The 27,390-nt window shown below is 35.7% G+C and overlaps 2 protein-coding genes across 5 annotated transcripts in view; one reads left to right on the top strand and one right to left on the bottom strand.

Moving 5' to 3' along the window:
* Positions 1-330: 330 nt before the first annotated feature.
* On the bottom strand, positions 331-8,754 carry Psmd10 (proteasome 26S subunit, non-ATPase 10). Of its 3 annotated transcripts, none has more exons than XM_074063556.1 (5): positions 8,568-8,745; positions 6,104-6,202; positions 4,781-4,927; positions 4,523-4,689; positions 331-1,354 (listed from the first exon to the last, which is right to left on the bottom strand). In XM_074063556.1, exons 1-5 carry the CDS (start codon positions 8,679-8,681, stop codon positions 1,201-1,203), a joined length of 681 nt encoding a protein of 226 aa, XP_073919657.1. In that variant the 5' UTR covers positions 8,682-8,745; the 3' UTR covers positions 331-1,200. The 3 variants fall into 3 exon arrangements, with proteins under 3 accessions (XP_073919657.1, XP_073919659.1, XP_073919658.1); XM_074063558.1 differs by having other exon boundaries at positions 1,212-1,354; positions 4,602-4,689; positions 8,568-8,744; XM_074063557.1 differs by lacking the exon at positions 331-1,354 and adding an exon at positions 2,540-2,634 and having other exon boundaries at positions 4,602-4,689; positions 8,568-8,754.
* Positions 6,186-27,390, top strand: part of Atg4a (autophagy related 4A cysteine peptidase) — a 58,398-nt gene continuing 37,193 nt past the window's right edge. The window contains exons 1-2 of one of the 2 annotated variants that reach the window (XM_074063555.1): positions 6,186-6,331; positions 8,794-8,970. In XM_074063555.1, coding sequence (XP_073919656.1) covers positions 6,310-6,331; positions 8,794-8,970 — 199 coding nt within the window. In that variant the 5' untranslated portion in view covers positions 6,186-6,309. The remainder of the gene's footprint in view (positions 6,332-8,793; positions 8,971-27,390) is intronic. The other variant, XM_074063554.1, reaches the window with a different exon arrangement.

Genomic DNA, 27,390 nt, shown 5'->3' with positions numbered 1-27,390 from the left:
GCAGGTTTGTGGGTTTAACTGGATCACTTCAAGTCAAGCAGTATTTCCAGCATAAAATTCAACTTAAAAAATAATGTGAAGAGCCACTTGGATTTCAGTAATCTTTTAAGACACTTCCTTAAATTGAGCTCAAGTTTACATTAATTTCCTTTCTGTTGTTCCATATAAAGTTGGCAATTCAAAAGATTACTATTTTTAAAGATTTTTAGTTGAAGTTTAAGCTCCACTAATTTTATTGTCTTTAGAGCTACCCAAACTGAGCAATGTCTTTAACTCAAGATTTCAAGCCATAAGTGAATATATAACTGACATGAAAAAAAAATCGGGAGATTCTTTCAACATTTTATTTTTATAGTTTTTGAAATACAAATCAAAATACATTTTTGTTACACATCATTTTAACAAGTGTGGCAATTTTTCAATACAAGGTGAGTCAATATAAATACTCTTAAAATTTCCTTTTTAAAAATGATACATCTTGCTTCAGGGAAAATCAGCTCATCAAAATGATATATGGGTACACAGGCTATTGTTCTTCATTATTTTATTTTTTGTAGTGGGGGGAGGTACTGGGGTTTAAACTCAGGGCCTCGTGGTCACTATGCAGGTGCTCTTATATTTGAGCCATTCTGCCTGTCTTCATTATTTTAGAGTATACCCTCTAACTTAAATTTTGGTCTACTAAAATATGCAAGTATTCTTCCTATAACAAAAGTAAAATAAACCTCATTGTTGAAAAAACAGAAATAATTGGCATAGGTCTCTGAGTGAGTTTGGAAAACAAGTTAGGGTGTCTTAATGATACAGAGGAACATATGGACTCCACCTAGAACCACCCGACAGAACAACTGGCCTATTGCTCTTGGGGTTTTTCTGTTTCATGGGCGGAAGGAGAGAAGATGCATTTGAGGGTGCTCAAGAGTCACAACAGTTACAGAAGTCACTCACTCAAAATGAACCAAAAATCCAATATAGAATAATACATGACAACAGTAGAACAAGCTCAACAGTTATTCAATACTTGGAAAACAGGTTGTAAGCTTAGAACAAGTACCTCTTTAGGAACAATACAATGTGTTTATATGATTTTGAAGGTGACAAAACTTCACCATTCATATATGATACCTTGTGCACAAGTACATTAGTTTCCAGGACACTGTTGACAACAAAACATACAAAGTAAGAATAAATCCAAACTACTTAACCTTCCACCATCCTCTTGAGCATGAAACCTAAGCCACCCTTGGCCACTTGCAGGGGTGTTTTTTCTTCTTTATTCTCAATGTAAATACTTGCTCCTTTGGACACCAGCAGTTTTGCTTCTTCCAGTCTCTCCTCGTCACAGGCTAAGTGTCTGAAATCAGGGATCACAAAGACCAATTAATCACTACCAAGTCTGTGTGTTGGCTAAGATCTCAACAGTAAGTAGTCTAAATGGCATATCATTACTGAAGTTATTTAATGAGGAAAGGAAAATCAATTTGTATGAGAAAGACTGTTTATAAGTTAAAACACACAAACATAGCCTTATAATACCAGATCATAAATCGTATTCTTGGTCCTACTACAACAGATGATTGGATCTAAATGCCAGCATAAGATACAACTTCTTCATTTTATGGAGTTTATTAGTAGTTTACTCCTACCTAATGCTATATATAATAATTCAGGGTTAGAATTTAGAAAAACTTCAATTCACAACATATTAACAGCAACATGTATGACTTGAATTTAGGAAAAAACAGTTGAAAAGATTTTATCTCATTTGACCAATATATTACCTGGTAAATTATCAAGGTATTATTATTTTCATTATTTTACAGTTAAAACTGTGAGAGGTTAAATTTCATGGCTATGATGACATGGCTGAGCAGTAAACTGGGCAGGAAAGGAAAAGCAACTAACCTTTGTCATGCATTTACAGTTTGCCATGTAGGGTATTAGGCATGTTACTTGTTATTTTATTTAAACCTCACAGATGAGGAAATTAAAAGTCAAGAAGGTGCTGGGTAGAGTGGCTTAAGTGGTACAGTGCCTGCCTTACAAGTGTGAGGTGAGGCCCTGAGTTCAAAACCTAGTACCATCAAAAAGAAAAAAAAAAGTTAAGAAGGTTAAGTTACTTAGTATGTATATCTTATATAGTTGGGAAGTGGCAGAGTTTGGACTAGAGAAACAGCATCTAGCTATTCCTAATTCCTATTCTCTCCCTAAGATCCTATATTGTCTTAACTCTTAGAGTTCCTCCAGGCCATCCAAGTTACAGATAAAGGAGGTAGAATATACATGTCTTTCTAAATAGAGTCACTCAGAACTATGGAAAAGATATTTTGCACTAAGAGTTATGTAAATAATACTTTTTGCTGCAGGACTGGGGTTTGAACTTAGGGCACTTCCTAGGAAGATGCTCTGCCACTTGGGCCATCCCCCTAGCCCTTTCTGCTTTGGTTATATTCAGATAGGGTTTTGTGTTTATGCCTGGGCTGGCCTGTACCTCAATGCTATTGATAATTTCTGCATAACTGACATGACAGGTGTATACCACCATACCTAGCTTTTATTGGTTGAGATGGGGACTGCAATCCTCCTGATCTCTGCCTCTCAAGTAGCTGGGATTACAGGTAAGACCCACCACGCCTAGGAAGAACAATACTTTTAAAAAGGTTGCTTTAAAGTCAAACTGGAAAACGTTAAAAGGAAGACTCATAGGATTTCTGGTTCAAAAAATAAGTAATCTTTCAACAAAGAAGAAAACTAGCCAAGTACAGTGAAAAACATATTAAGGTAGAGGGTAGAAGCTAGAGGCTAGCTTTATGTCATCCACATAAATCAATTCCAGATGCATTTAGCAGTTAAATACATGGCACATGCTGGCAATCCCAGCTACTCAAAAAACAGAGATGGGGACAATTAAGGTTCAAGGCCAGCCCCAGCAAAAAGCTAGTGAGATCCCATCTCAAAAAAAACAACCTAAGCATGGTGGTGTACTCCTCTTATCCCAGCTATGTGGAAGGCATAGGTAGGAGAATTGTGGTATGAGGCCAGTCCCAGGCAGAAACAAAAGACCCTATTTGAAAAATAACTAAAGCAAAAAGGGATGGAGTCGTGACTCAAGTGATAGAGTGCCTTCCTAGCAAGCACAAGGCCCTGAGTTCACACCACAATACTGCCCAAAAAACCCAAAAGTGTTAAATACAAAACAAGAAATCCTCCATCAAGACCAATGAAACCTTAAAACCTAAACTATAGATGAATATTTAACTAATTTCAGGTAAGGAAGAACTTTTTAGTTATGAGGGAAGATTAATTGGTTTGACTACACAGAAATTGAAAACTATTGCTATTTAAAAAAATTATGAACAGCCTGGTGCCAGTGGCTCACGCTTGTCATCTTAGCTACTTGGGAGGATAAGATCAGAAGGATTGAGGTTTGAGGCAGCCCAGGCAAATAGTTCTCAATATCCCATCTCCAAAATAACTATAGCAAAAATGGAGTGGAGGTGTGGTTCAAGTGGTAGAGAACCTGCTTTGCAAGTGCAAAGCCCTGATTTCAAAACCCCAGTCTCACCAAATAAATAAAAAAAGAAAGAAATACAAGCATATGAACAAAATGCAAAGACAAACTGGGAAAAATATTTTCAATTAACATGGCAGAAAACTAATATTTTTTATTATGTCAAGTCAAGAGCACTTAAAAGCTAAGAAAACCAAATTAATTCCCTAAAAGGAAACAGAGAAAGGATATAAAAGTTACAGTTCAGAGAAGAAATATAATAAGCCACAGGCATTAATAAATTTCAAAATCAGTAATAAAAATGTACATTATAACCATAAAATACCATTTTTCACATAACAAAAGGATAACTGATGAGGGAATAGGGACTCTTAAAATGCTCTTGGGAGGGTTAATGTGATACAACTCCTCTGGAAGCAATTTTGTATTATACAGTAGTCCTGAAATGTGTGGATTTGTTGAGTCAGCAATTCAACTTCTAGGAGTCTGTATTAAGGTAAAAATCGCAATACGACCAAAGGTTTTTAAACAAAATTGGCCAATGTAGCATTTATCTAAAATAGTGGAAAACTCAAAATTATTTAAATATTCAGTAATAGAGGAATAAGTAAATTATGGCACATGCATAAAATGGAATTGTACAGAGCTATTAAAAATGTTTCAAATGTATTTAATGGCATTAGGAAATTTTCACAATATACTGAGATTAAAAAGATATACAACTACATATATTCTATGACTCCAATTTTGCTAATATATAAATGCAAAATATACACATTTGCATATAAAAGACTGGGGGAAATACATAAAAATGTTATCAGGTGTTATTTCTGGGTGGCAAAATTATAGGCAATTTTTATTTTTATGTTAATGCTCTGTTGTACTTTCAATTTTTTTGCCATTAACAGGTATTGCATTTAAAAGCAGAATTAAAAATGAAACAACATGTAAGGATTACTTCAAGAGGGCTAATGTCACGTAGAATACAAATGACTGCTACTTGTCACTTACAGAGGAGTGTTACCCTCAGTGTCTTGGATGTTTGTGGATGCTTTGTAGTACAGAAGAATATGAATCATCTTCAAGTTACCCTTGGCTGCTGCCCGGTGCATTGCTGTAGCCTCATAATGGTCCTTAGCATCTGGATTAGCCCCCCCTTCTAGTAACATGACAGCAATCTGCAAATACAGAAAGAATACAATGTAAAACTGTCTGTGTCTGTGTACACAATCAGAACTCAACAGAAGTAGCCCAGGGGTAGAATCATACCTCATGCCTATTTTTTGAAGCAGCGTAATGTAGGGGAGTACAGCCATTTTGATTGACAGCATTTACTTGAGCACCTTTTCCCAGAAGGGCTTTTACAATCTCATCCCGGCCAGCAGAAGCAGCAATATGAAGAGGAGACCAACCTGCCTGCAGAAGAGGTGGGGAGAAAAGGCACAGGTGTTATGGCTAACATTTATGCAGGGTTTACCAACAGTTTGTGTGAGTAATTAAAAAACATTATTCCCCCCCACCCCCTCATTAAGCACTGTGGAAAATCTGGAAGCCAGAGTGTATAAAAAAGAAAATCCCTACTCAAGAGGCAGAGATAAGAAGATTGAGGTTCAGGGTCAACTAGCCTCTATCTCAAAATAAATAAATAAACAAAAACAAGGCAGGCATGGTAGTTCACATCTTTAATCCCAGCTACTAGGTAGGTGGAGGTAGAAGGATAGAGCTCTCAGGCCAACCTTGGCAAAAGCCTGAGACTTTATCTGAAAACAAACTAAAGGACTAGAGCATGGCTCAAGTGGTACAGCACTTGCCCAGAAATCATGAAGTCCTGAGTTCACTCTCTAGTACTACACACACACACACACACACACACACACAAGCTACCCACAATCCTATAACACAGGCATAATGATATAGAAGTCTAGTACTAATGTGTTTTCTCATATAAAAATTGGGATCAGAGGATATAAAGTTTTGTGACCTATACTTCCCACAATTTGCACTTATCATTATATTGTGAGAGTTTTTTTACATCATTATTTGGATTATAACTTTATTGTTGCATATTATTTTAGCAAACTGATATACCTTACTTTATTCAAAAATTCTCTCACAAAACTTTTTCTTTCCTATTATATCACTTCAGTAAGAATCTCTGAAAGGCAATCTTTGCCTACAAAAGAGGCACCATTCGTATTTTTCACAAATCTCTATATTACATATAGAGATCACTATATGTAATAATCTCTCTATTACATATATTACATATACCTATACCTATTAAATATACCTATGCTCTCATTATTCAGGCACTACTCACCAAAAAATTTCAACATAATAAAAAGGGTTTGCAGTCCTTAAGAGTTCACAGTAATAATCCCTCATCTGTATTTTTACCCTGAATCATGGAATATGATTACCATTCTAAAATAACACTACCGGTACTCTCATGCTTGATCACCAGGGCCATTCTATAACTTGCTAGTTGTAAAAGTTACAATTTTGTTTATGTGCTTAATACTAAGGCTTCAGTAAACACTAGCCTGGAGTCTAAAGATAACTGAGAATTTATCAACTTTGCAGAGTACTCACATCATCTTTATCATTCACTGGCACTCCAAGTTGTAGCAAGAATTCAACAATTTCTGTATGTCCGGCTGAACATGCCCAGTGCAATGCAGTTCTGCTGTCCTACACCGGAAACAGAAACACTATGATCAACATTCCTGAAGAGAAATAGAAGGCAAAAAAGCAGAAAAAAATACTGGTGCTGGCAAACCTATAATACGAGCACAGAAATGGAGAACATTGGATCCTCAGGTGGGTAACTTTAAATCATATTATTTAATAGTATAACAGAGGCCAAGGTTTCAGTAACATGAGGTGTATAACATCAGTGAACCTAAGTAATTCTAGGCAGAATGCAGTCATGAAAGCATTGATTCAGCTGTTTACTATTACATTATTTCTATATTCCTATGTCAGGCACTGTGCTAGGACTTTTAGATGCATCACCTCATTTAACTCTTACCATCCTACACAGTGGCAAACATTCCCATTTTATAGATAAGGAAACTAAGACTCCTTAGGGTAAACAATTTGGCCAAGGTCACACAACTTATTTAATGTCTGTCTGACTCTGAATTGTCTACTACCACACTGACTTCAAGTTAGATGTTCTAGAAAGAACATGTGAATCTTATGGGGGAAGAAATGTTCATAAAATGAGTTCAGATTATCTATATAACCATTTAAAGAAATAAGCCACACACAGAATTAGATTGCAACAAAACTACTCTTTTAAAATAAGTCAGGAGTTGTCTTTCTCAAAAAGAGTCCTTATTTATGTTGATCGTTAGATTTCTTAGTCAGCCCTGTGTAATAGAAAGTGGGTTTTTTGTGTGTGTGGGGGCACAGCTGGGGATTGAATCTAGGGCTACCTGTGTGCTAGGCAAGCACTCAGCCACTGAACTGCATTTTCAGCCTGGAAAGTGGCACTTTAAACTTTCTTTCAAACTCACATAAAATAGAGGGAATGTAATAGAGATTCACATGCCTATAACTAGATTTAATAATAAATATCTTTCCACATTTGCTTCAGTCTAGTTTTTTCTTTCCTTGTTGAGGTTTTTAAAAAACAAACCCAAGGTATTGATCCCTTAAGTATTTTGGCACCTAAAAAAGAAAAGAGTTCTTTTTAACATAACTACAAGACCATTTTTATACCTATTAAAATTAACATTAAGTCTTGGCTGGGTATGGTAGTGCACATCTCCCAGCCCTCTGGAGGCTGGAGGAGGATCATGAGTCTGAGGACAGCCTGGGCTTCATAGGGAGACCTTGTCTTAAAGAAAATTAATCAAATAAAAATACAATTAACATTAGTTCCTTAGGAACATCTAGTACTCAGTCTCCATTAAGATTTCCCCAACTGTCCCCCAAATGTCTTTTTGCAGTTGGTTTAAATCAGCATCCACACAAGGTCCATAAATAGCACTTGGTTGTTATGTTTTTTAAGTTCCTTGATCCTGAGTAAGTCCCCTGTTTTTGTGTCATTGACTTGATTGAAGAATGCTTAAATTTTCAATGGATTATAAATTTTAATATGAATTATTAAATCTAAATTATTATTAAACATTACCAGACCACAACGAAGGTAAATTAGGTAAAGGCAGGGCATTTTCAGGTTGGGTAATAAGGCAAAGTTCCAGAAAAGAGAAACCAGTCTCCTGATTTTGAAATATCTCCCAAAAGACACAAAATGGAGATCTGTAAGTGTGGGGCACTGTGTTGCTCGTTCTTAGCACAGTGCCTGACAGGAGGCAATCTATGTATATTTGTTGCCTTACTGATGGCAGTATGAATTTTTCTTGAAAGTCATGATATATGCATGAAGGTTCTTTGAACAGAACAGAAACACTTCCTAATGTCCATTCAGTTTTGTTCACCTCTGTTCATTCATTCACCATGGAAATCTCACTCCTCCTCCAACTTCCCTTCTTTGCAAAGGTTTTTCCAACTACCACGACATTTGCATCAGGTCCTCCCATTACATGCTCTGAAAGCATCATGTAAACTCTCGGGTATTTAAAATTTGCAATTGGACCTATTTTTTGTGATTATCTTATTAATGTCTGCTTTTTTTTTTCCACTAGACCCCCAGCTCCTCGCAAACTGTCTGGCTCAGAAGTTCAGTTACACAAGTTCCATTAAATATATTTAATTACTAGTAAAGTTAAAGAAATCCCTATGAAAAGCTTTCCTCCCTGCGCACGTCTATTTCAAAGATTGGGCATTTCTGAGAAATGCGGTCTATGTTCTAGAAATATCCAACACTTGGAGAGCTAAGCACCCGGCCAAAAAAAAAAAAAAAAAAAACAACCCTGAGGTTTGTGGGGCTATGGCTGCGGCAGCCGGATAGCGAGTCCTGAGGTGACCCCGGAATAGGGATGAGGAGGCTAGGGCGGGATCTGTCCCTCTTTAGGGCCGGGCCTGGGAAGCCAAGTAGGGCTTCACTCACGCCACCTGCTGCGGATAAGCCCTGATGCTGCTTTACCTGGTCGGTTCTAGTAGCCAGGGATTTATCGGCCAGGATGCTCTCCTTCAACTCCACCAGCTTCCCGGTATAGGCCAGGTTGCAGACCATTAGGTTAGACACACAAACCTCCATTTCGCTTTCCCAGGATCTCCGTGAAACGCAAGCAACTTCCGCCTCACGTCGCCGGCTCCTGCAGCTCCACCAATCACAGATCCTTCTCCTTCCTGTGTTTCTTTTCCCACAGAGCGTGGCTTCTGGGAGTTGCAGTTTGAGGACAGTTCTGGGCGGGGAGGTGTTTTTGCTGTCCTCTCAGACTCGGCCCCTAGCAGTGGAGAACTACAAGTCCCAGGATCCCATGCGAACGCCGTAGTCAAGTTGCCGGTGGAATTGGCCCAGGATGACAGCTGGAGAATGGAGTCAGGTAAGGGGAGCGGCTTCTTGTGGAACTGTGTGAAAGAGCTGGGGTAGGTGATCGGTGTTGGGCCATTAATCGAGCACACGAAATGGGTGCAGGGGCAAGGCAAGAGAGTTACAAGAGCCTAAAAATCCTGTCTCTCGGGGCCCTGACCTGCAGTGGCAGGCGGAAGGGACAACAGTTGGAGCTGAATACTACCTCCTGGCTCTAACCAGTGACTGTGGCTACCCTCCCCCTCCCTCTGCCGCCCAGTGGAAAGAAGCAGGGGTTAATTATGCTAACATCTAGCCGGAGTGGCATCAGAGCAGAGTACTGCCACAGCAGTGACAGCATATGACACCATGCTAAGGTGATGTGCCAGGGTGATGCCAAAGGCAGGGTGTGATGCTGTGTGAGCCATTTGATATCTAAGAGACCTCAGTGAGTTTGTAGTCTGGTTACATCACCACTTGATGAGGGTCAACTTAGGGATAGCGTGGAATGGTGTTGGCACTTTAATATCACAGTAATGACGATGGCATGGAGGCTTTGCTAGACCTATTAAGTTAATAGTGTTTTTTTTTTTTAGTGGAAATCACAAATAGTGTTAGAGCAGAACAGATGCAAGGCTTATCCTTTATAGGGCATATCAAGAAGGACATTATGTCAAAGTTAATGATAAGAATACTTTCAAGAAAGGGACTGGTTATATTGATGTTTATCCTGTTATGGTGTAGAATAGGGCTTGCTAAATTTTTTGTAAAAGCCAGATAGTAAATATCTGAGGCTTCGCAGATCTAAAAGTAAAGTCGAGGAGATTTTGTAAGTACTTATATGACAAGAGAGAAAACAGTTTAAGCAAATGTTTATTGATTAAATTTAAAATATAATAATAGTTGAATACTTTTTTTGTAATAACTAATGAGAAGAATGGACTTTGAGGGGGCAAATAACATTTTGCTCAATTAGGGCTCAAAGTTATTATTCTCTATCATCAAAATTGATTCCAAAGTTTCATCTGTTAATGACATTTTACCTATTTTTATCTACTTCATATTTGAAAATGTCCTTTCACAGGTAGGTACTGCTGAACACTGATATCAATCCATGAACATATGCTTTTTAATTTTTGTTTAAATTTTTTGAAATTTCAAAGTAGTTTTTACGTTCATAGAAAAGTTGCACAGTTAGTGCAAAGTTCCCATATATCCTTCACCTAGGGTCCCCTCCTGTTTTTTTCTATTTCAACAGGTTTTTAAAAGATATATCTTCATAGATCTATGGTTGGGGGTATAGCTCAGTAGTAGAGTGCTTGCCTGGCATACATGAGGCACTTGGTTCACTGGCCAGCATCACAAAAAAGCAAACAAAAATAAATAAAATTTACCTATAATTACATGATTATTAGTAAGTTTACAGAGTGATGCAGCTATCACCATAAATCAGTTTTAGAACACTTTCATCTTCCCAGAAAGATCTCGTTTCTACTTACAGTTAATCCTCATTAGCATTCCCAGCTCAGGCAACTGCTAATGTACTCTTCGTTTTTTCTAAATTTGCCTATTCTGGATATTTCATGTAAATATGTGGTCTTTTGTGTCTGGCTTTTTTCACTTTTTGAGGTTCAACCATATTGTGGCATGTATAAGCACTTCTTTTTTATTGCTGCATAGTATTCTGTTTTATACACAACACATTTTTGTCTCTCTAATCACCAGTTAATAGAAATTTAGGTTGTTTCCAATTGCTGACTGTTCTGACTAATGCTGCTAAGAACATGTGCATGCAAATCTTCATGTGGACATATGTTTTCATTTTTCTTTGGTAGAAACTTAAGGGTGGGATTACTATGGCATAGGGATATTTTATGTGTAACTTTTCCAGAAACTACAAAACTATTTTTCAAAGTAGAAGCATCATTTTTCATTTCCACTAGCTGTGTATGAGGGTTCCGGTTGCTCCACAGCCTCAGCAACATTTTTTTGACTGCTTTTGTTCTGTTTTGCTTTGCTTTGCTTTGTTTTATTGAGACAGGGTGTCCGTAACCCGGGCTGGCCTCAAACCCACAATCCTCTAGCCTCAGTTTCAGCCTCTCCAGGACTGCGATTACAGACATGCAGTACCATACCCAACTTTGTGTTTTTTTAAATTATAGCCATTTTGAGTGGGTGTGAACTGATAATTCATTGTGGTTTAAATTTGTGTTTCCTTAATGACTAAAGATGGTGAGTATCTTTTCATATGCATACTAGCCATGCGTATATCTTCTACATTGAAGTGTCTATTCATATCTTTTTCCATTTAAATTTTTTGTTATTGTTGAGTTGTAAGAAGGGTTTATATATTTTAGATACACATCCCTGCCAGGTATATGATATGTGGTATGCAAATACTTGCTTTTGTCTTTTCCTTCTTTTTTTTTTATTTTGAGACAGGTCTTATAGCAGGCCAGGCAAGCTTCAAACTTGCCATCCTCCTGACTCCATTTCCTGAGTGTTGGGATTACAGGTGTGTACCACCATAACTGGTCCTTTTCCTTTTTTTTTTTTGAATACCTCTTTATTTTTGCAGTACTGAACCTAAGGTCTAGTGCATGCTAGGCAAGTACTGTACCACTGAGCTACATCCTCAGACCCCCCTGTTCCTTTTTTAATGGTGTCTTTTTAAGTGAAAAAGTTTTGAATTTTGATGAGGTCCAATTTATTATTTTTGTTTCTTTTATGGGCCATGCTTTTAGTGTTGTGCCTAATAAGCCTGCTTAATCCAAGATTTGAACAATGTTCTTCTAGAATTTTTACCGTTTTCTCTCTTACATTTATGTCTATGATTCATTTTGAGTTAATTCTGCTGTATGATGCTAGGTGAAGATATGTATGTTCATATTTTTTCATATGCATATCAAAATTGTTCCAGTACCTTTTGCTAAATCTCCTATCATTAACGTCTCACATCATTACTTTCTGTTTGTTGCAAATGATAAACTCACATTGGTGTATTACTATGAACTACACACAACACTTTATTCCAAATTCATAGTTTGTTTGTGCAGTATTCTATCCATGATACTATATTATATTCAGTCATTCTGTCTCTTTAGCCTCTATTGACTTGTGGCAGTTTCTCAGAACTTGCTTGCTTTGATGACATTGATACTGTTGAGAAGATCCCTCAATTTGGATTTGTCTGATATATTTCTTGTGATTAGAGTTAGGTTATAGTTTTTGGAGAAAATCTACAGAGATAAAATGCCATTCTCATCATATACTATCAAGAGTACACAAGCATATGATTTTAATTGAGCATATTCACTGCTTAGGTTAGAATTCTGTTAGATATTTTCTTAATATTTGCCTATTGATATGTCATTACATCACAGATTAGTCACTTCCAACTGAAGATTGGTTAAAGCTCTTCAATTACATAGTTAAAAGGATTTTAGAATATGAAAATACCCTTTTCATTTGCCTCAAGGTCCAAAAACTGTTGTTGGAACTGCAGTTTGAATGTGGAAAATATATATGCTGCAAATTTGTGTGGGAATGGAGATCTTGCTTCTTGTTTTAACATTTGTTAAAAGTTAAAACTTTTGTTAAAAGTATAATTTTCTTAGAAAAGAAAAAAAAGTATAATTTTCTTAAAAGTTATACCAGTTTTTTGTGGTATAATTTTCACACAGTAAGTCTCACCCTGTTCAGATGGAAAGTTCAATGCACTTGGATATAAATATGTACTGTTGTAAAACCACTACCACCACAATCAACATGCACAGTATTTCCATAATTCCCAAATGTTTTCTCATGCTCCTTTGTGGCCACTTCTCTCCCTATATTCCAAGCTCTTGAAAAACTACTGAAATTATTTCTCTTATTTTGTTTTACATTTTTATTATCATGTTGTACTAGGGGTACAATGTGACATTTACAAAAGTTCTTAGAATATATCATAGTTGAATTCACATCCTTCATCATTCTCCTTTATCCCCTCTTCCCCTCATTCCTGGAATAGTTTCAACAAGTCTCATTTTCCATTTTCACACATGAGTACATAGTATTTCTACCACATTCTCTCTCCTAAACCCGTTCCTTATATCCTCCCTTCTCCCACTGGAACCACCCCCCAGACAGGTCCTGTTTTACCTTCCTGTTCTCTGTTTTTGAAAAAGATATCTTTGTTTGTTTAAGATATCTATACAGGGAATTTCAGTATAACATTTCTATGTATGTATGTATGTATTATAGCCTGCATTGGTTCCTCACCTCTATTTTTCTTCTTTCTACCTTAGTCCCCTTCTTATGGTGATATCAACAATTTTAAAACTTCAATGTTTGTTCTTGTATAGGAAGTACATCAACCATATTCACCTTCTTTTACCCTCCCTCTCCCATTAGTGACCTCCCTTAGTGTGACCTGTTTTTCATAACATTGCTTGCATTTGTATTAGGTCTATATTCCACATATGAAAGAAAACATGCGGCCTTTGGCTTTCTGAACATGGATAACTTCACTTAAGATGATGTTCTCCAGTTCTATCCATTTGTCTGCAAATGACAAAATTTCATTCTTCTTTATGACTGAATAAAATTCCATCGTATTACAAAAGTGTATATATATATATATACACAAAAGTGTGTATATATACCACATTTTCTTAATCCATTCATCAATAGTAGGGCATCTTGGCTATTTCCATAGTTTACCTATTGTGAATAATGCTGCAATAAACATGAGTGTGCAGGTGCCTTTATTGTAATCTGAATTACATTCCTTCAGGTATATCACCAGGAGTGGTACTGCTGGATCATATGTCAACTCTATTTTTTAGTTTTTTGAGGCGCCTCCATACCATTTTCCATAGTGGTTGTAATAATTTATATTCACACCTGCAGTGTATGAGGAGTCCTTTTCCCCCACATCCTCACCAACATTTGTTGCTGTTTGTGTTCCTGATGATAACCGTTCTAACAGGAATAAGGTGGAATCTTAACAGGGTTTTGATTTGCATTTCCTTTATGACCAGGGATGTTGAGCATTTCTTTATGTGTTTATGTTTTGGCCATTTGGGATTCTTCCTTTGAAAAAACTCTGTTCATGAATTTATTTCTGACCTTGTAATTTTAAAGTGCACAATTTATTTATATTTGTATTATATTTTCTGCAGTACTGGGACTGAACTCGGGGTCTTGCTCTATCACTTGAATCAAGCCCCCAGTCCTTAATTATACAATTTAATGTTTATAAGTATTTGTAGAGTTCTTTTACTACCACCACAATCCTATTTTAAATCATTTCCATAACCTAAGAAAGAAGCTTTATGCCTATTTTCAGTCACTCCCCATTTCTACCCTAAGTCCAAGGCAACCAATAGTCCATTTTATGTTTCTATGGGTTTTCATTTTCTGGGCATTTTGTATAAATAGGATAATAAAATATGTTGTCTTTTTTGTCTGGCTTTTTTTCACTTAGCATACTGTTTATAAAGTTTATCCAAATCATAGCATGTGTCATTACTTCATTCCTTTTTATAGATGAATAATATTCCATTTCATGAACATTTTACTTACTTATTCATCAGTTTATGGGCATTTGGGTTTATCACATTTAGTTGTTATGAATATTGCTGCTATAAACATTAGTGTACAAGTTTCCATTCAGATATGTTTTCATTTCTCTTGGGTACATATCTAGGAGTAGAATTGCTGGGTCATATGGTAACTCTATATTTAACTTTTTGCAGAAGTGACAGAGTGCCAAGTGGCTATACCATTTTACTTTTCTCCCAGTAATGTAATGAGGATTCACATTTCTCTACATCTTTATCAATACTCATCAATATCTTTCCTTTTTATTACAGCCGTTGTAGTGGGTGTGAAGTGGTATCCCATTATGCTTTTGTTGTGTGACTTGTCACAGCATAGGAAGTATATAAAGCATCTTGACATTATTTTAACCAATGTTAGTTATTAAAATGATTTCACTACAGGTTAAATTTCACATATAAACATTATTTTACCTTGTAATTTTAGGTTGAATTAACTAAGAATCATTGTCAAGTCTGCAGCAAAAGTTAATTCCAAAGCCAATCAATGTTCAATAATAGTGGTTAAAGGCTTTTCTTCAAACCATTTTAAAGTGTTAAAATCACTCTTACCTTGTACAATACAAGATGGACTGAATTTAGCATTCTAGACATAATTTGCTAAATGCTGATGTAGAGCAAAAGTGCCCTGTATGTAGTAGATGTTTGGTAAATATTTATACAGTTTATTATGGGGATGCATTAGGCCTCTTGTATGGTATTCACAGTGGATTGGTACAGTAGATTGGGTACAGTCGCCATATCAAGGAATTGGATCTGATTGCTAGGAGCAGCTTTTGAAAAAATAATTCCAAATGCATTTCCTATTGAGCGACTTGTTTGAGGAATCTTTTATAGGCAGTATAATGTGCTTTTATTTTATTTGATAGACATGGCAATTAAATCTTAATTGATTCTGAGTCCTTTCAGGTCAAGGGTAAGTACTCCTTGGCTTTTTGAAAGATGCAAGATAAATGGATCTTACTGGAGAAGGCCTCATCTTTTTTGTTGGTGGCCCCAAGTTATGGAGGAACAATGTAGTTGCTGTTCATGTTCATCAAGGGACAAAGAGGGCCCTGTTAGGGTCTGACTCCCTTGCTTCTCATATGATTGAATGTTCTCTATTGCCTTTTCACTGGTCACCTAGATTCTAGGTCCTAGAACCAGCCAAGTTAACCTTCTATACATAAAGGGTAATACTAATAACAACTAGCATTTATAGATCACATATATCAGATATTGAGCTTGTCTCCTGTAATCCTTACAACAACCCCATGAGATCGGTCAGCTCCTACGTTTTTAAAATGGGAAAACAAGCTCAGAGAAGTGAAGAAACATTAGTAAAAGTTGGAGCTAAAAATAGAAATTCGGACCTATTTCCACCCCCACCGCCTGAACCCTACCACATGACCACTGTTAACATACTGCTAAATATTGCTGAAGATGTAATTATGTGTAAATGCAAACCCCAGATAATGCAATGCCAATTCCTGTCAGAGTTCTTTGGCTGTAACTCTGCCTGATTGTGGGGAAATGACATGTTTTTCATGCTCTAGAGCAGTACAGTCTATGTCTGTACTGTTCTCCTATGGTAGCCAGTAGCCACATATGGCTATTGAGCACCTAAAGTGTGTTTAGGAGTTGGATTTTAAATTTTATTTAATTTTAATTTTTTGAAATTTAAATAGCTTCATATGGCTAGTTATCATTTTGGACCATGTAGAGAGAGGTAATCCCCCACTCATTCCTTTCCAATTAATTTAAAAATAACTTTACCCAATGCAAATATTCTTTCCACAGCACAGTTTCTATAGTGAAAGCAACCTGGGGACACCATACACAGAATGTATGCAAATCAATTAACTGTATGACAGTTACAGGAATAGGTTCGGGTCATTGAGCATGAAACTCCTCCATTTTTACTGCTAACTAGATAAGGTTTGAACAACTGGCCTGATAATCCTTTGCAATAGTTTTCATTATTTATAAATGTAATTTTTGTGACTTATTGCCAGCTCTTCACAATTACCAGCTGCTTGATTTAAGATGAGGTGTTTTAATATGTGCTATAATATTTTAAGTTGCATATTTTTTAATCCTACTGTTAAAATATCTTTGGTGTTATATGTCACTGGTCTATACAAACTATTTCCATTTAAAATCTATCCTTTCATAAAACTGGCATACTCTTGTAAGCTATTATAAGAAAGCATTTTATTTACTCACTGAATTTTATCTTTTACACCCTTGTTTCTGAGTTATTTGCTTTATAAGTGGTTTCTTTAAAAATATTTATTATGAATAGTAAAAGATCCACAAGAAGTTGCAGAAAAGACAGAAAGGTTCTATAAAATCTTCATCTAGGTTATCTCAATCATTATATTATACATAATTTTAATACAGTATCAAAACCAGGAAATTGATATTGGAATGTTGTGGTTTAGATTTTATATATCTCCTAAAAGGCTCATGTGTTGAAGCTTAGTTCCTAGCTGGTGGCACTATTTGGTGGGGATTGGATTATGAGGGCTCTAACTTCATCCATAGATGAGTTCATACTCAATGGAATATTAGGAAATGAGGCCTGGTTGGAGGAAGTAGGTCACTGGGAGTGTGCCTTTGAAGGGCATGTCTTGTCCCTGGCCTCATCTTGTATGTCTCTGCTTCCTGGCTGCCAGCAGTTTTCTCCGTTCCATGCCCTTCCATCATGATGTTTTATCACCTCAGGCCCAAAGCAATAAAGCCAGCTGGCCACGGATTGAAACCTCTGAAACTGTGAGCCAAAATAAACTTTCTTCCTTTATGTTGTTTTCTCATGTATTTGTCACAGTGGTGGAACACTGACTAACATATGAAACATTGTGTATAGTTCTGTATTATTTTGATATACATAGATTCATTTAGCCATCACCACAATCAGTAACTATTCCAACATTACAAAAATCTTTAGTCATACCCATTACTTACTCCCCTGACAACTGCTGATTTGTTCTTCTATTCTGCCCTCTTGTTCATATGTCACATATTATAATGTGTTATATTTTCATTTTCATCCAGTTCAATGTGTCCTTTTTCTTTTCTCTGAGACTTCATCTTGACCAATGGATTATTTAGAAGTATGTTGTTTAACTTCCAATTTTTTGGAGACTTTTCTTATTTTCTTTCTGTTCTCAATTCTGAATTAGATTCACTGTAGTCAGAGAAACTTTCTGCATTAATTTCAGTTATTTCAAATTGGCTCATGTGTGTTTTATGATTCAGGATATGGTCTATCTTTGTGAATGTTTCCTGGGGGCTTGAAACAATATATACTCTGCTGTTATAGGGTCGAATTTTCCATGTATGCCAATTATATCTTGTTGGTTTATCGTGTTGTTCAGATCTTCTATATCCTTGATTATTTTCTGTCTATTAGATTTATCAGTGCCCAAATATATTGTTTGCTCCCCAAGTACAATTATTAACATCCAGTTTTCTTCTCAGCTCTATCAGTTTTTGCTTCATGTATTTTCAGACTTTATTACATAGTGCATACATAGTTAGGATTGCTCTGTCTTCTTGATGGGTTGACCTTTTTATCATTATATAGTTTCCCTCTGTCTCCAGCAATTATATATATATATAGATAGATAGATAGATAGATACAGATTTTCCTGTGTTGACATTTTGTCAGTTTAAGTATAGAATCTAGAATCCTTAACTTCCTTTAAGTCACTTTATTCTCTTCCATTTGTAATATAATTTTCTTAAATATTTCTACTATAAATTTTTAGAATCACATTGATGCTATGATTTTTGCTTTAGCTGTCAAACATGTTAGAATACTATGGAAAAGAAGGAAAGCCTATTGTATTTTCCAATCTTTTGTACTCTTTCTATTGTTCTTCCTTCCTGACGTGCATAGATTTTTTTTTAATCTTTCTTTTCTACCACACATTCTTCCTTTAGCCATTCATTGCCTTAGGCATATCTGCTGATGGGAAATTCTTAGTTTTTCTTTATCTGAGAATGTCTTCATTTCCTCCTAAAAGATATTTTTGCTGGATATAGAATTCTGAGTTGACAGGTTTTTTTTTTTCTCATCACTTGAAAAAAGTGCCACTTCATGGTTCCTGGTTTCTGTTAAGAAATCTACTCTCATTTTAATAACTTTTCCTCTATAAGTAAGATAACACTTTTCTTTCACAGCTTTCAGGATTTTTTCTTTAGTTTTCAGGAATTTGATTCTGATGTGTCTTCATATGGAATTCCTTGGATTTCCATATATTGTTGGGGTTTGTTCAGCTTCTTAAATTCGTAGGTTTATATCTTTTGCCAAATTTGGAGATTTTCATGATTTAGCCTTTCTACAACCATACACACACACACACACACACACACACACACACACACACACATATATGTATTACCATAAATCTATACTACATTTATTTGTCAATTTAAAATTAATTATTTAAAATTTGGGAAATTTTCATCAATTAGTTTTTGAATAATTCATTAGCCCCACATTCTTTCCCTTCTCTTTCTAGAACTCTGATGACATGAATGTTTAATGTATTGTTACAGTCTCTAAAACTCTATTTACTTTTTTCTAATTTATTTTCTCTCTGTTGTTCATATTGGGTCATTTCTACTGTTCTACCATCGATTTTAGTGATTCTTTCCTCTTTTATCTTCTTTTTGCTATTAAGCCCATCCAGTGAGTTTTTCAGTTTGGTTATTGTATTTTTCAGTTCAAAAATTTTCAGTTGCTTTTCTTTTACATCTTTTATTTCTTTGCTAAGACTTTGTTTTTTAAAATTTGTTTGCAGCATGTTTGTAATTGCTGTTGAAGCCTTTTAAGATGGCTGATTTACAATCCTTGTTGGATAATTCCAGTATCAGTGTTGGTGTCTGTCTTTTGTCATTCAGTTTTATATGTTCCTGGTTCTTTGTATTGAGGACTTTTCTACTGTTCCCTAGACTTTGTATGATTTGAGACTCTGGGTCTGATTTCAAGCACCTGTTTTAACACCTACTCTTACACCACTCTAGTGTGAGAATGGGGGGATGGCTTCATTAATGCCAGATGGTGGTAGGAGTCAAGGTTCCCCACTCACCACCCATTGATGCTCAGGGGTTAGAGATGCCATTATTACTGGGTGGGGGTGGAATTTCAGGATCCTTGCTAGGCCTCCACGATACCACTCTGAATCCCCATTCCTTCTCTCAAAAACTACTTTAGGGAGAAGGGGAAGGGGATATTCAACTATTTAAAGCCAAGTGAGGGTGGAAGTCTAGGTTTCCCACTTGGTCTTTTCTGATGGAAGTAGCAGTTGAACTGCAGGCTTTTTTTTTTTTCCTGTGGTGTTGGCTGGGTAACTATTGTCTAAAAGTTTTCTGTCTTTGTAGACTGACTTTTTCCTCTTCCTTTTGCTAGAGATAGCTGGCTTTTTGAGAGACTGGGGTGTGTGTGTTTGTGTGTGTGTGTGTGTGTGTGTGCGTGTGTGTATGTATACACCCATGGGTATTGCTGGGATGATAGCTTCTCTACCACAAGATCCATATTACTTAAAACAAAATTCAAGTAACTCACTGAGATATCATTATTTAGACCTTGAGTTCCCTCACCACCATACTGCCTTCTTCTTTCTACCTATCTGAGACTTATGAGTTGTGAATGTATTTATTTATAATGCCAAGTGTTTTTAGCTATACTTTGTGGGAGGAATAGAGAAAAGTAAGTTGATTCTGTATTTTCTTGGGACTAGAATATATAGTTGGTTACTTAAAGAAAACATGGATATTGTGTTAGTTATAACCTTTAACAGGTAAAGTCATTCTGACTCCCATGTCTAGTTCCTGACAACCACCATTCTATTTTCTGTTTCTATGAATTTGCTTTAACTATTTAGATTATTCATATAAATATTAGTCTTTTGTGACAGTTACAAAAATGGCTGTCACAAATATATATATATATATATATATATCACATAGAGTCACTTCCACTTGTTGGCAATTGAGAATAACACTGCTATGAACATGGTGTGCAAATATTTCAGTAATTTTGGATACATACAGAAGTGGAATGGCTGGATCACATGGTAGTTCTATATTTAATTTTTTGAGGCACTTCCATAACGGTTTCTATAGGGCTTGTACCATTTTATAATCCCACCAACAGTTCACAGGATTCCAATTTCTCCACATTCTTGCCAGCACTTGTCATTTTCTATAGATAGCCTAATGGGTGTGAAGTGATATCTGATTGAGGTTTTGATTTGTATTTCTTTGAAGTTTAGTGATGTTGAGCACTTTTCATATGATTTTTGGCCACTTGTGTATCACCTTTGGACAGCTGCTTTTTCAATAATATCAGGGTATATATTACGAATGGGATGCCTTTCATTAGTCCCATAAATTCTTTGCTGTTTGGGAAAATTACTACTCATGCCAGAGGCTCTGCTTCTTCAGGCATTAAAGGCTTAACTGATTTTTCTTGGAAATTTTGCTAAATTATTGCTATTTAAACATATGAAATTTTCTTGATCATTTTTCCAGAAATATTATTTTTTATTAAAAGTGATTTTTGTTATTTAATAGTTTACATCTTTCTATCTGGAAACATAAACATATTCCTATCAGTATCATATAACTTTAAAAAATATCCCTTTCTCTCAAACTTTTTTGAAATCTTTTAAATTTAATAGAATCCCTTTGGAGCTAATCTTTCTAATTATTAAATTTTAATTAAAAGTGTTTGTTTTTATTATCTTCTGTTCATTCTAACCAAATGTAACCTTAAGTTTCAATGTAAAAATGTGAAATGTTAGATTTAAATAGAGGTATTATTTTTCCTATATTTTATGTATTTTCAAAATACCTTTTTTGGAGACCTTGATTCTGTCATAATTAAGAAAAATATTTGTTTACCAGAGAAATGAAAATCCTAGAATGCAAAATTGAGAGAGGCTGGCCAATCTGTTAGGGTTTGTGGATTTTATACCTAGGGCTATGGAGGCCATTCTGTGACAGGCAAGAATACTTTATTAGCCATATAAGGAACAAAGATTACAGCTTAACTTCAAAAAAAAGCCCTAGCCGGTTCCTTTATACTAGAGTAGAATGGGCCCAGGGGTCTGTATCACATCTTTGTCTTTATTCACTATCATGGAAATTCCCTAAGAATCAGTATTTTGTGTGTGTGTGTGTGTGTGTGTGTGTGTAGCAATATTAGAGTTTAAACTCAGGGCCTTGGTACTTGCTACACAGGTTTTCTACCACTTGAGCTATGCCCATTGCCCTTTTTGCTTTAGTTATTTTTCAGGTGGGTTCTCTTGATTTTGTCCAGGGCCACCTTCAGACCACTATCCTCTTACCTATGGCATCCTGCAGTCATGCATCACCACTCCCAACTTATTGAGAGGAGGTCTTTTTTCTGGCCTCAAACTGATCCTCCATCTTTGCCTTGCAAGTAGCTGGAATTATAGGTGTGAGCCACTGTGCTAGGTAGAACTAGTGTTCTTTAGTGATGGTGAATGTGTGGCCCTGGCACTGCCTAGGGATGGCAATCAAGAAAGAGAATACCAGGTTATCTATGGATGGAGAGACTCAGACTAAAACCAATCCTGACCTTTGCTCCATCAAGTCCCTCTAACTATGTTTACCCACAGTTACTTTGTTTTTCTGGCCTCCTACAATACTTGCCTCTACTGTACAATCCAACACTCATCTTGTCTTATCAACTAGAGTAAAATCCCATTTACCTGACTCTGGGAAAAGGACATTTTCAATAACCATTTTTTTTCCCAAATGGCTCATGATTTGCCTAATTTAAGCATCACGAATTCCTAACAGTTAACCATCCTGAATGGAATTCACTAAAAAGTAATCTATCTGCCTGACTTAAACAGAGTAGCTGGAACATTATTTAATCTTTTTTTGAGTTAGTATCATTATGACCATCAGCTGTTATATTATCCTATCAAACCATAATATATAAGGCATATTGAAATGTTTCTTTTAATATTTGCCTCTGTGCTAAATGATCCTAGAACATTAGTCTCTTTGTGTGTCTTTATGTGTATATGAATTCATAATTTTTTATGATTTTCTGTTTCTTTCTTTGTTATTTGGCCCTTCTTGCTGCTGTCAAACAACTTTTATAAAATTGGCCATACTCCAGCTAGGTAGGCTCAATGAAGGCTTCTTGATTGGACTGGATGCCAAAGGGAATGCTTGTTAAGAGGATCCTGAGGGGTTCAGGATTTACCTTCTCTAGTCCGTGTTGTTCATTTATCTGTGAGCTTGCTGTAGTTTGGAGAGCTTCATTGTGGAACTAAAGACTCTATCACCAGGAACAGGAGCTACTGGGGCCCTTGAAACCAGATCACCCTAAGTTCCTCTCATACTGCAGTGCTCTCCGATCGGTGGTTGCCTACTGGGGCTTCAGGAAAGAACAGTTGGTAACAGGAAACATTTTGAGGTAACTATAGCCTGTATCACTTCCTCTCATCAGAGAAACAAACTTCAAAAAAGGTGACACAAGAAAAAACTCTGGAAAAGAGAGAATTTGGGGTTCTGACAAGGATTTGAAAGCGAGGAATATTTTTAAATGTTTAGTTTTCATTATAGGGATCATGATGGATGGCACAGGATAGAAATGGGAGTGGCTTTCAGGAGCAGTAATTGTGAAATTCAGAATGGAGGGGCGTTGTGGAACTATGTATGCTGCATGTGTGTTGCAGAAGCAACTCAAAGTTCAGTGTGTGAAATATATCAGTATAATTGATAGTATATAGCTAAAGATGCATCAAAACCCATAACTGGGAAATGTAAGGAAGTTACAAATTATACTTCCCTTTACACATCCATTTTCAGTACTTCTTGTAATGGAATTGTTACAATTTCTCAGAGATGTTAGAATTTGAGTATACTTGCTGATGCTGACTCTGGTGAAATGTAAGATATGTGAAACTGGAAGATATGTGAACTATAAGCACATTTTCTATTGACCTCACCTAGGCCAAAGCTCTTATTAAACACTTATTTGGGGGACATATTAACATTTCTTGTATGTTCAAAAAGCACTTTCTTATCTGTTTTCTTATTTGATCCTTACTATAGACACTTGGGGAAAAGTATTACCTTCATTTTATGAGATGAAGAAAGGCAAATTTGGAGAGCTTGCAAAACTGGCCCAAGGTGACTTGATCATAAAAGGCAAAGTAGAAATAGAATCTAGCTCTTCTAATTCATAGCTCAGAGTTCTATAGATCAGGTCTACTATATTTTTACTATATTTTTTTCAGTAAGATTCTGTGAGCAAATTTGTTAAAAGGTAAACTTGGGAGCATGTTAAAATTTTAAAAAGTTAATTTGACAGAATCGGACAAATTGGGTAGCACCAAACTATAAGCAGTTTGATTCAATAGATAGGATGTAAAGGGAAAGCTTTCATAAGGTGCTTGCAGAAGTAAGATAAAGAAAATATTTGACTGGATAAAATGGAAAGTCTATAGGTATTAGAGTTAGTTGGCAGTTTCTGATTGGTTAAAATGAAATTTTATTTTTTTATTTACAGTAAGTTGGCTATTGGTTCACTTTAGTCAGAGCCAAAGGCACTGGAACTAGCTTAGCCTAATGCCCATTCCGTTTTAAAAACAAATTCAGTATATTTCCCTGATGAATACCCACTAGTGTTCTAATAGGAAAGAACAATTAATAAATTCATGAATTCATAGTCAAAATGCAGCTATAAATACAGCTAGCATTTTAGAATGATAGAAATTGAAAAATCTAATAATTTAACTGTATAACATCTGAAGTCCCTTAACTGCTGTATTTAGATTTGATGTGTATATATACATGGTGGGGGAGTGGAATAAATTCATTACATTTATAGACAAAAAATTCTTTTTTTTCTTTGGTAGTACTGGGATTTGAACTCAGGACCTTGCACTTGATATGCAGGTACTCTAACACTTGAACCACACCTCCAATCCCCAAATTAATTAATTGTTATCTCTCTATATATCTATATCTATATCTATATAGCTATATATATCTATATATCTCTATCTCTCTCTATATATATATGTTGTTTTTTTGAGGTACTGGGGTTTGGACTCAGGGTTTTCTGCTTGGGAGACAGGTGCTCTACTGCTTAAACCATGGCTCCAGCCTAAATTCATTATACTTCTACTTCTAAAAATGAAAAAAATATTGTTAGTGTAATTTTGATTTCTATTGGCAGTCTGTACCAGCAGCAAATTGAGTATAGACTTACCTTTTTAAATTTCTTTAATAAAGGTATACTTAAAGATAGTGAAATTTACAAATCTTTTAAAAACATTTTTATTAGCATATATTCGTTATACAGGGGGATTCATTGTGACATTTCCATATATGCTTATAATTTACCTTGGTTAGATTCACCCCCTCTGTCATTCTCCCACATATGCCCCACTTAAAACAATTTCAACAGGTTTCATTGTTCTATTTTTATACAAGTATATTAAGTACATTGACTATATTCACCCCCCTTTGCTCTCTTCATTTACCCTCCTGCCTTCCACTAGTACTCACCTCCTAATAGTACGTGTTTTACAGTCCTTTCCTTCAGTTTTTAGTGTATATTCATTGTTTTCAAAGGGTTTCACCATGGTATTTCACACTTGAATATATTTTACTTCAATCAATTAACCCTGGCTATAACTCTTTCTCTTACTTCCCCAATTTTTAAAACAACTTTTAGTGTGTTTTGTTATACCATCTTCACACACAGATGCAATGTGTTTTTTAATATTATTTACTATCACTTTCTTTTTTCCTCTCCTGCTTTCCCCTAGTCTTCTCAAGCAACCTCACTACTACACATATTCTCTCTCTCTCTCTCTCTCTCTCTCTCTCTCTCTCTCTCTCTATATATATATATATATATATATATATATATATATCTCGTGTGTGTGCATTATGTATATAAGATCACATATGTATTTATGTATATATTCATATATGTACATTATAGGTGTAGCTTACACATACGAGGGAAAACATGTGACCTTTGACTTTTTCAGCCTAGCTTCACTTAATATGATGTTCTCCAGTTCCATTCATTTACCTGCAAACATACTTTCATTCTTCTTTATGACTGAATAATATGCTACTGTGCATGTATACCACATTTCCTTAATCTATTCATCAGTTGTGGGGCATCTGGGCTGTTTATAAAGCTTGGTTATTGTGAATAGTGCTTCAAAAGACATGGGTGTACAAGTGACTTTATGATATCCCAGAGCACATCCCTTCAGGTATATACCCAGGAGTGGTATTGCTGTATCATGTGATAGTTCTATTTTTAGGTTTTTGAGGAACCTCCATACTACTTTCCATTGCTGTTGCACTAATTTATATTCCTACCAACAGTGGATAAGCCTCCTCTCACCCTGCCCACTGTCACCAGCATTTGTGTGTGTTCTTGATGATAGCCATTCTGACTGGGGTGAGCTGAAATGTTAATGTCCTTTTGATTTGCATTTCCATTATGAACAGGAATGTTCAGCATTTCTTTGTGTATTTATTGGCCAGTTGTATTTCTTCTTTCCGTTCAGTTCATTTACCCATTTCTTCATTGGGTCATTGATTCTTTGGGAATTTGAGTTTTTGAGCTCCTTTTAAATTCTGGTTATTAATCCCTTGTTAGATGGATAGCTGGGAAAGATTTCCTCCAATCTCTGGGCTGCCTCTTTAGTCTTGTGACTGTTTCTTTTGTTGTGCAGAAGCTTTTTAGTTTGATGCAGTCTCATTTGCCAATCCTTTCTCTTTTTTGCTGAGCTGTTAGAGTTCTATTCAGAAAGTTATTGCAGATGCCTATATATTCCAGTGTTTCCCGTAGTCTTTCCTATTGTAGTTTCACAGTTTTAGGTTACATTAAGATCTTTGATCCACTTTGAATTGATATAAGTACAGAATGAAAGACAGGGATCTAGTTTCAGTCTTCTACATGTGGATATGCAATTTTCTCAGCACCATCTGTTGAAGAGGCTTTCTTTTCTTCATTGTATAGTTTGGGCTTTTGTCAAAAATCAAATGGCTGTAGCTGCATGGATTTATTTCTGGGTCCTCTATTCTGTTTCATTGGTCTTCATGTCTATTTGTGTGCCAATACCATGCTGTTTTTATTGTTATGGGTCTGTAGTATAGTTTGAAGTCAGATATTGTGATATCTTCAATGTTTCTCTTTTTGTTAAGGATTGCTTTGGCTATTCCAGGTCTTTTGTGCTTCCACATGAACTTTAAGATTCATTTTTCTATATCTGTGATGAATGTCATTAAAATTTTGATGGGGATTGCATTGAACATATAAATTGCTTTGGTAGTATAGCCATTTTCACAATATTGATTCTGCTGGTCCATGAGCATGGGAAGTTTTCCATCTTCTGATGTCTTCTTTGATTTCCTTCCTCAATGATTTTTTTAATTGTTGAGGTCTTTCACTTCCTTCATTAAGTTTGTTCCTATTCCTAGGTATTTTAATTTTTTGAGCCTATTGTGAATGGGATTGTTTTTCTGATTTCTTTCTTAGTCTGTTAATGTATAGAAAAGCTACTGATTTTTGTATATTGATTTTGTATCCTGCTACTTTACTAAAAGTATTTCTGAGATATACAAATTTTTTTGGTGAAAATGTATAAATCTTAAATATAGTTCAATGTAATTTTATGTATGCTTTACCCAGATCAAGATCCAGCCCTTCAGAATGTCCTCTCTACCTCCTCTCAGTGAATACCCTTTCCCAAGGGTAATAACTATCTTAACCACTGTGATAATAGATTAGTTTTGCCTGATTTCAAACACTATGTATATAGAATCATACTGTATATACTCTT

This window comes from Castor canadensis, chromosome X (assembly GCF_047511655.1).
Source record: "Castor canadensis chromosome X, mCasCan1.hap1v2, whole genome shotgun sequence".
Lineage (NCBI taxonomy): Eukaryota > Metazoa > Chordata > Mammalia > Rodentia > Castoridae > Castor > Castor canadensis.
The sequence above is the reverse complement of the archived record's forward strand: the minus strand, read 5'-3'. Positions and strand labels throughout refer to the sequence as shown.

What these genes read in the sequence shown, in the direction of transcription:
- Psmd10 (XM_074063556.1), bottom strand. Translation starts at nt 8,681, where the DNA reads ATGGAGGTTTGTGTGTCTAACCTAATGGTCTGCAACCTGGCCTATACC. An exon ending in CAGTGAATGATAAAGATGAT is followed by an intron (nt 4,928 to 6,103) that starts GTGAGTACTCTG and finishes CCTCTTCTGCAG; the next exon opens with GCAGGTTGGTCTCCTCTTCA. An exon ending in CTTCAAAAAATAGGCATGAG is followed by an intron (nt 4,690 to 4,780) that starts GTATGATTCTAC and finishes CTGTATTTGCAG; the next exon opens with ATTGCTGTCATGTTACTAGA.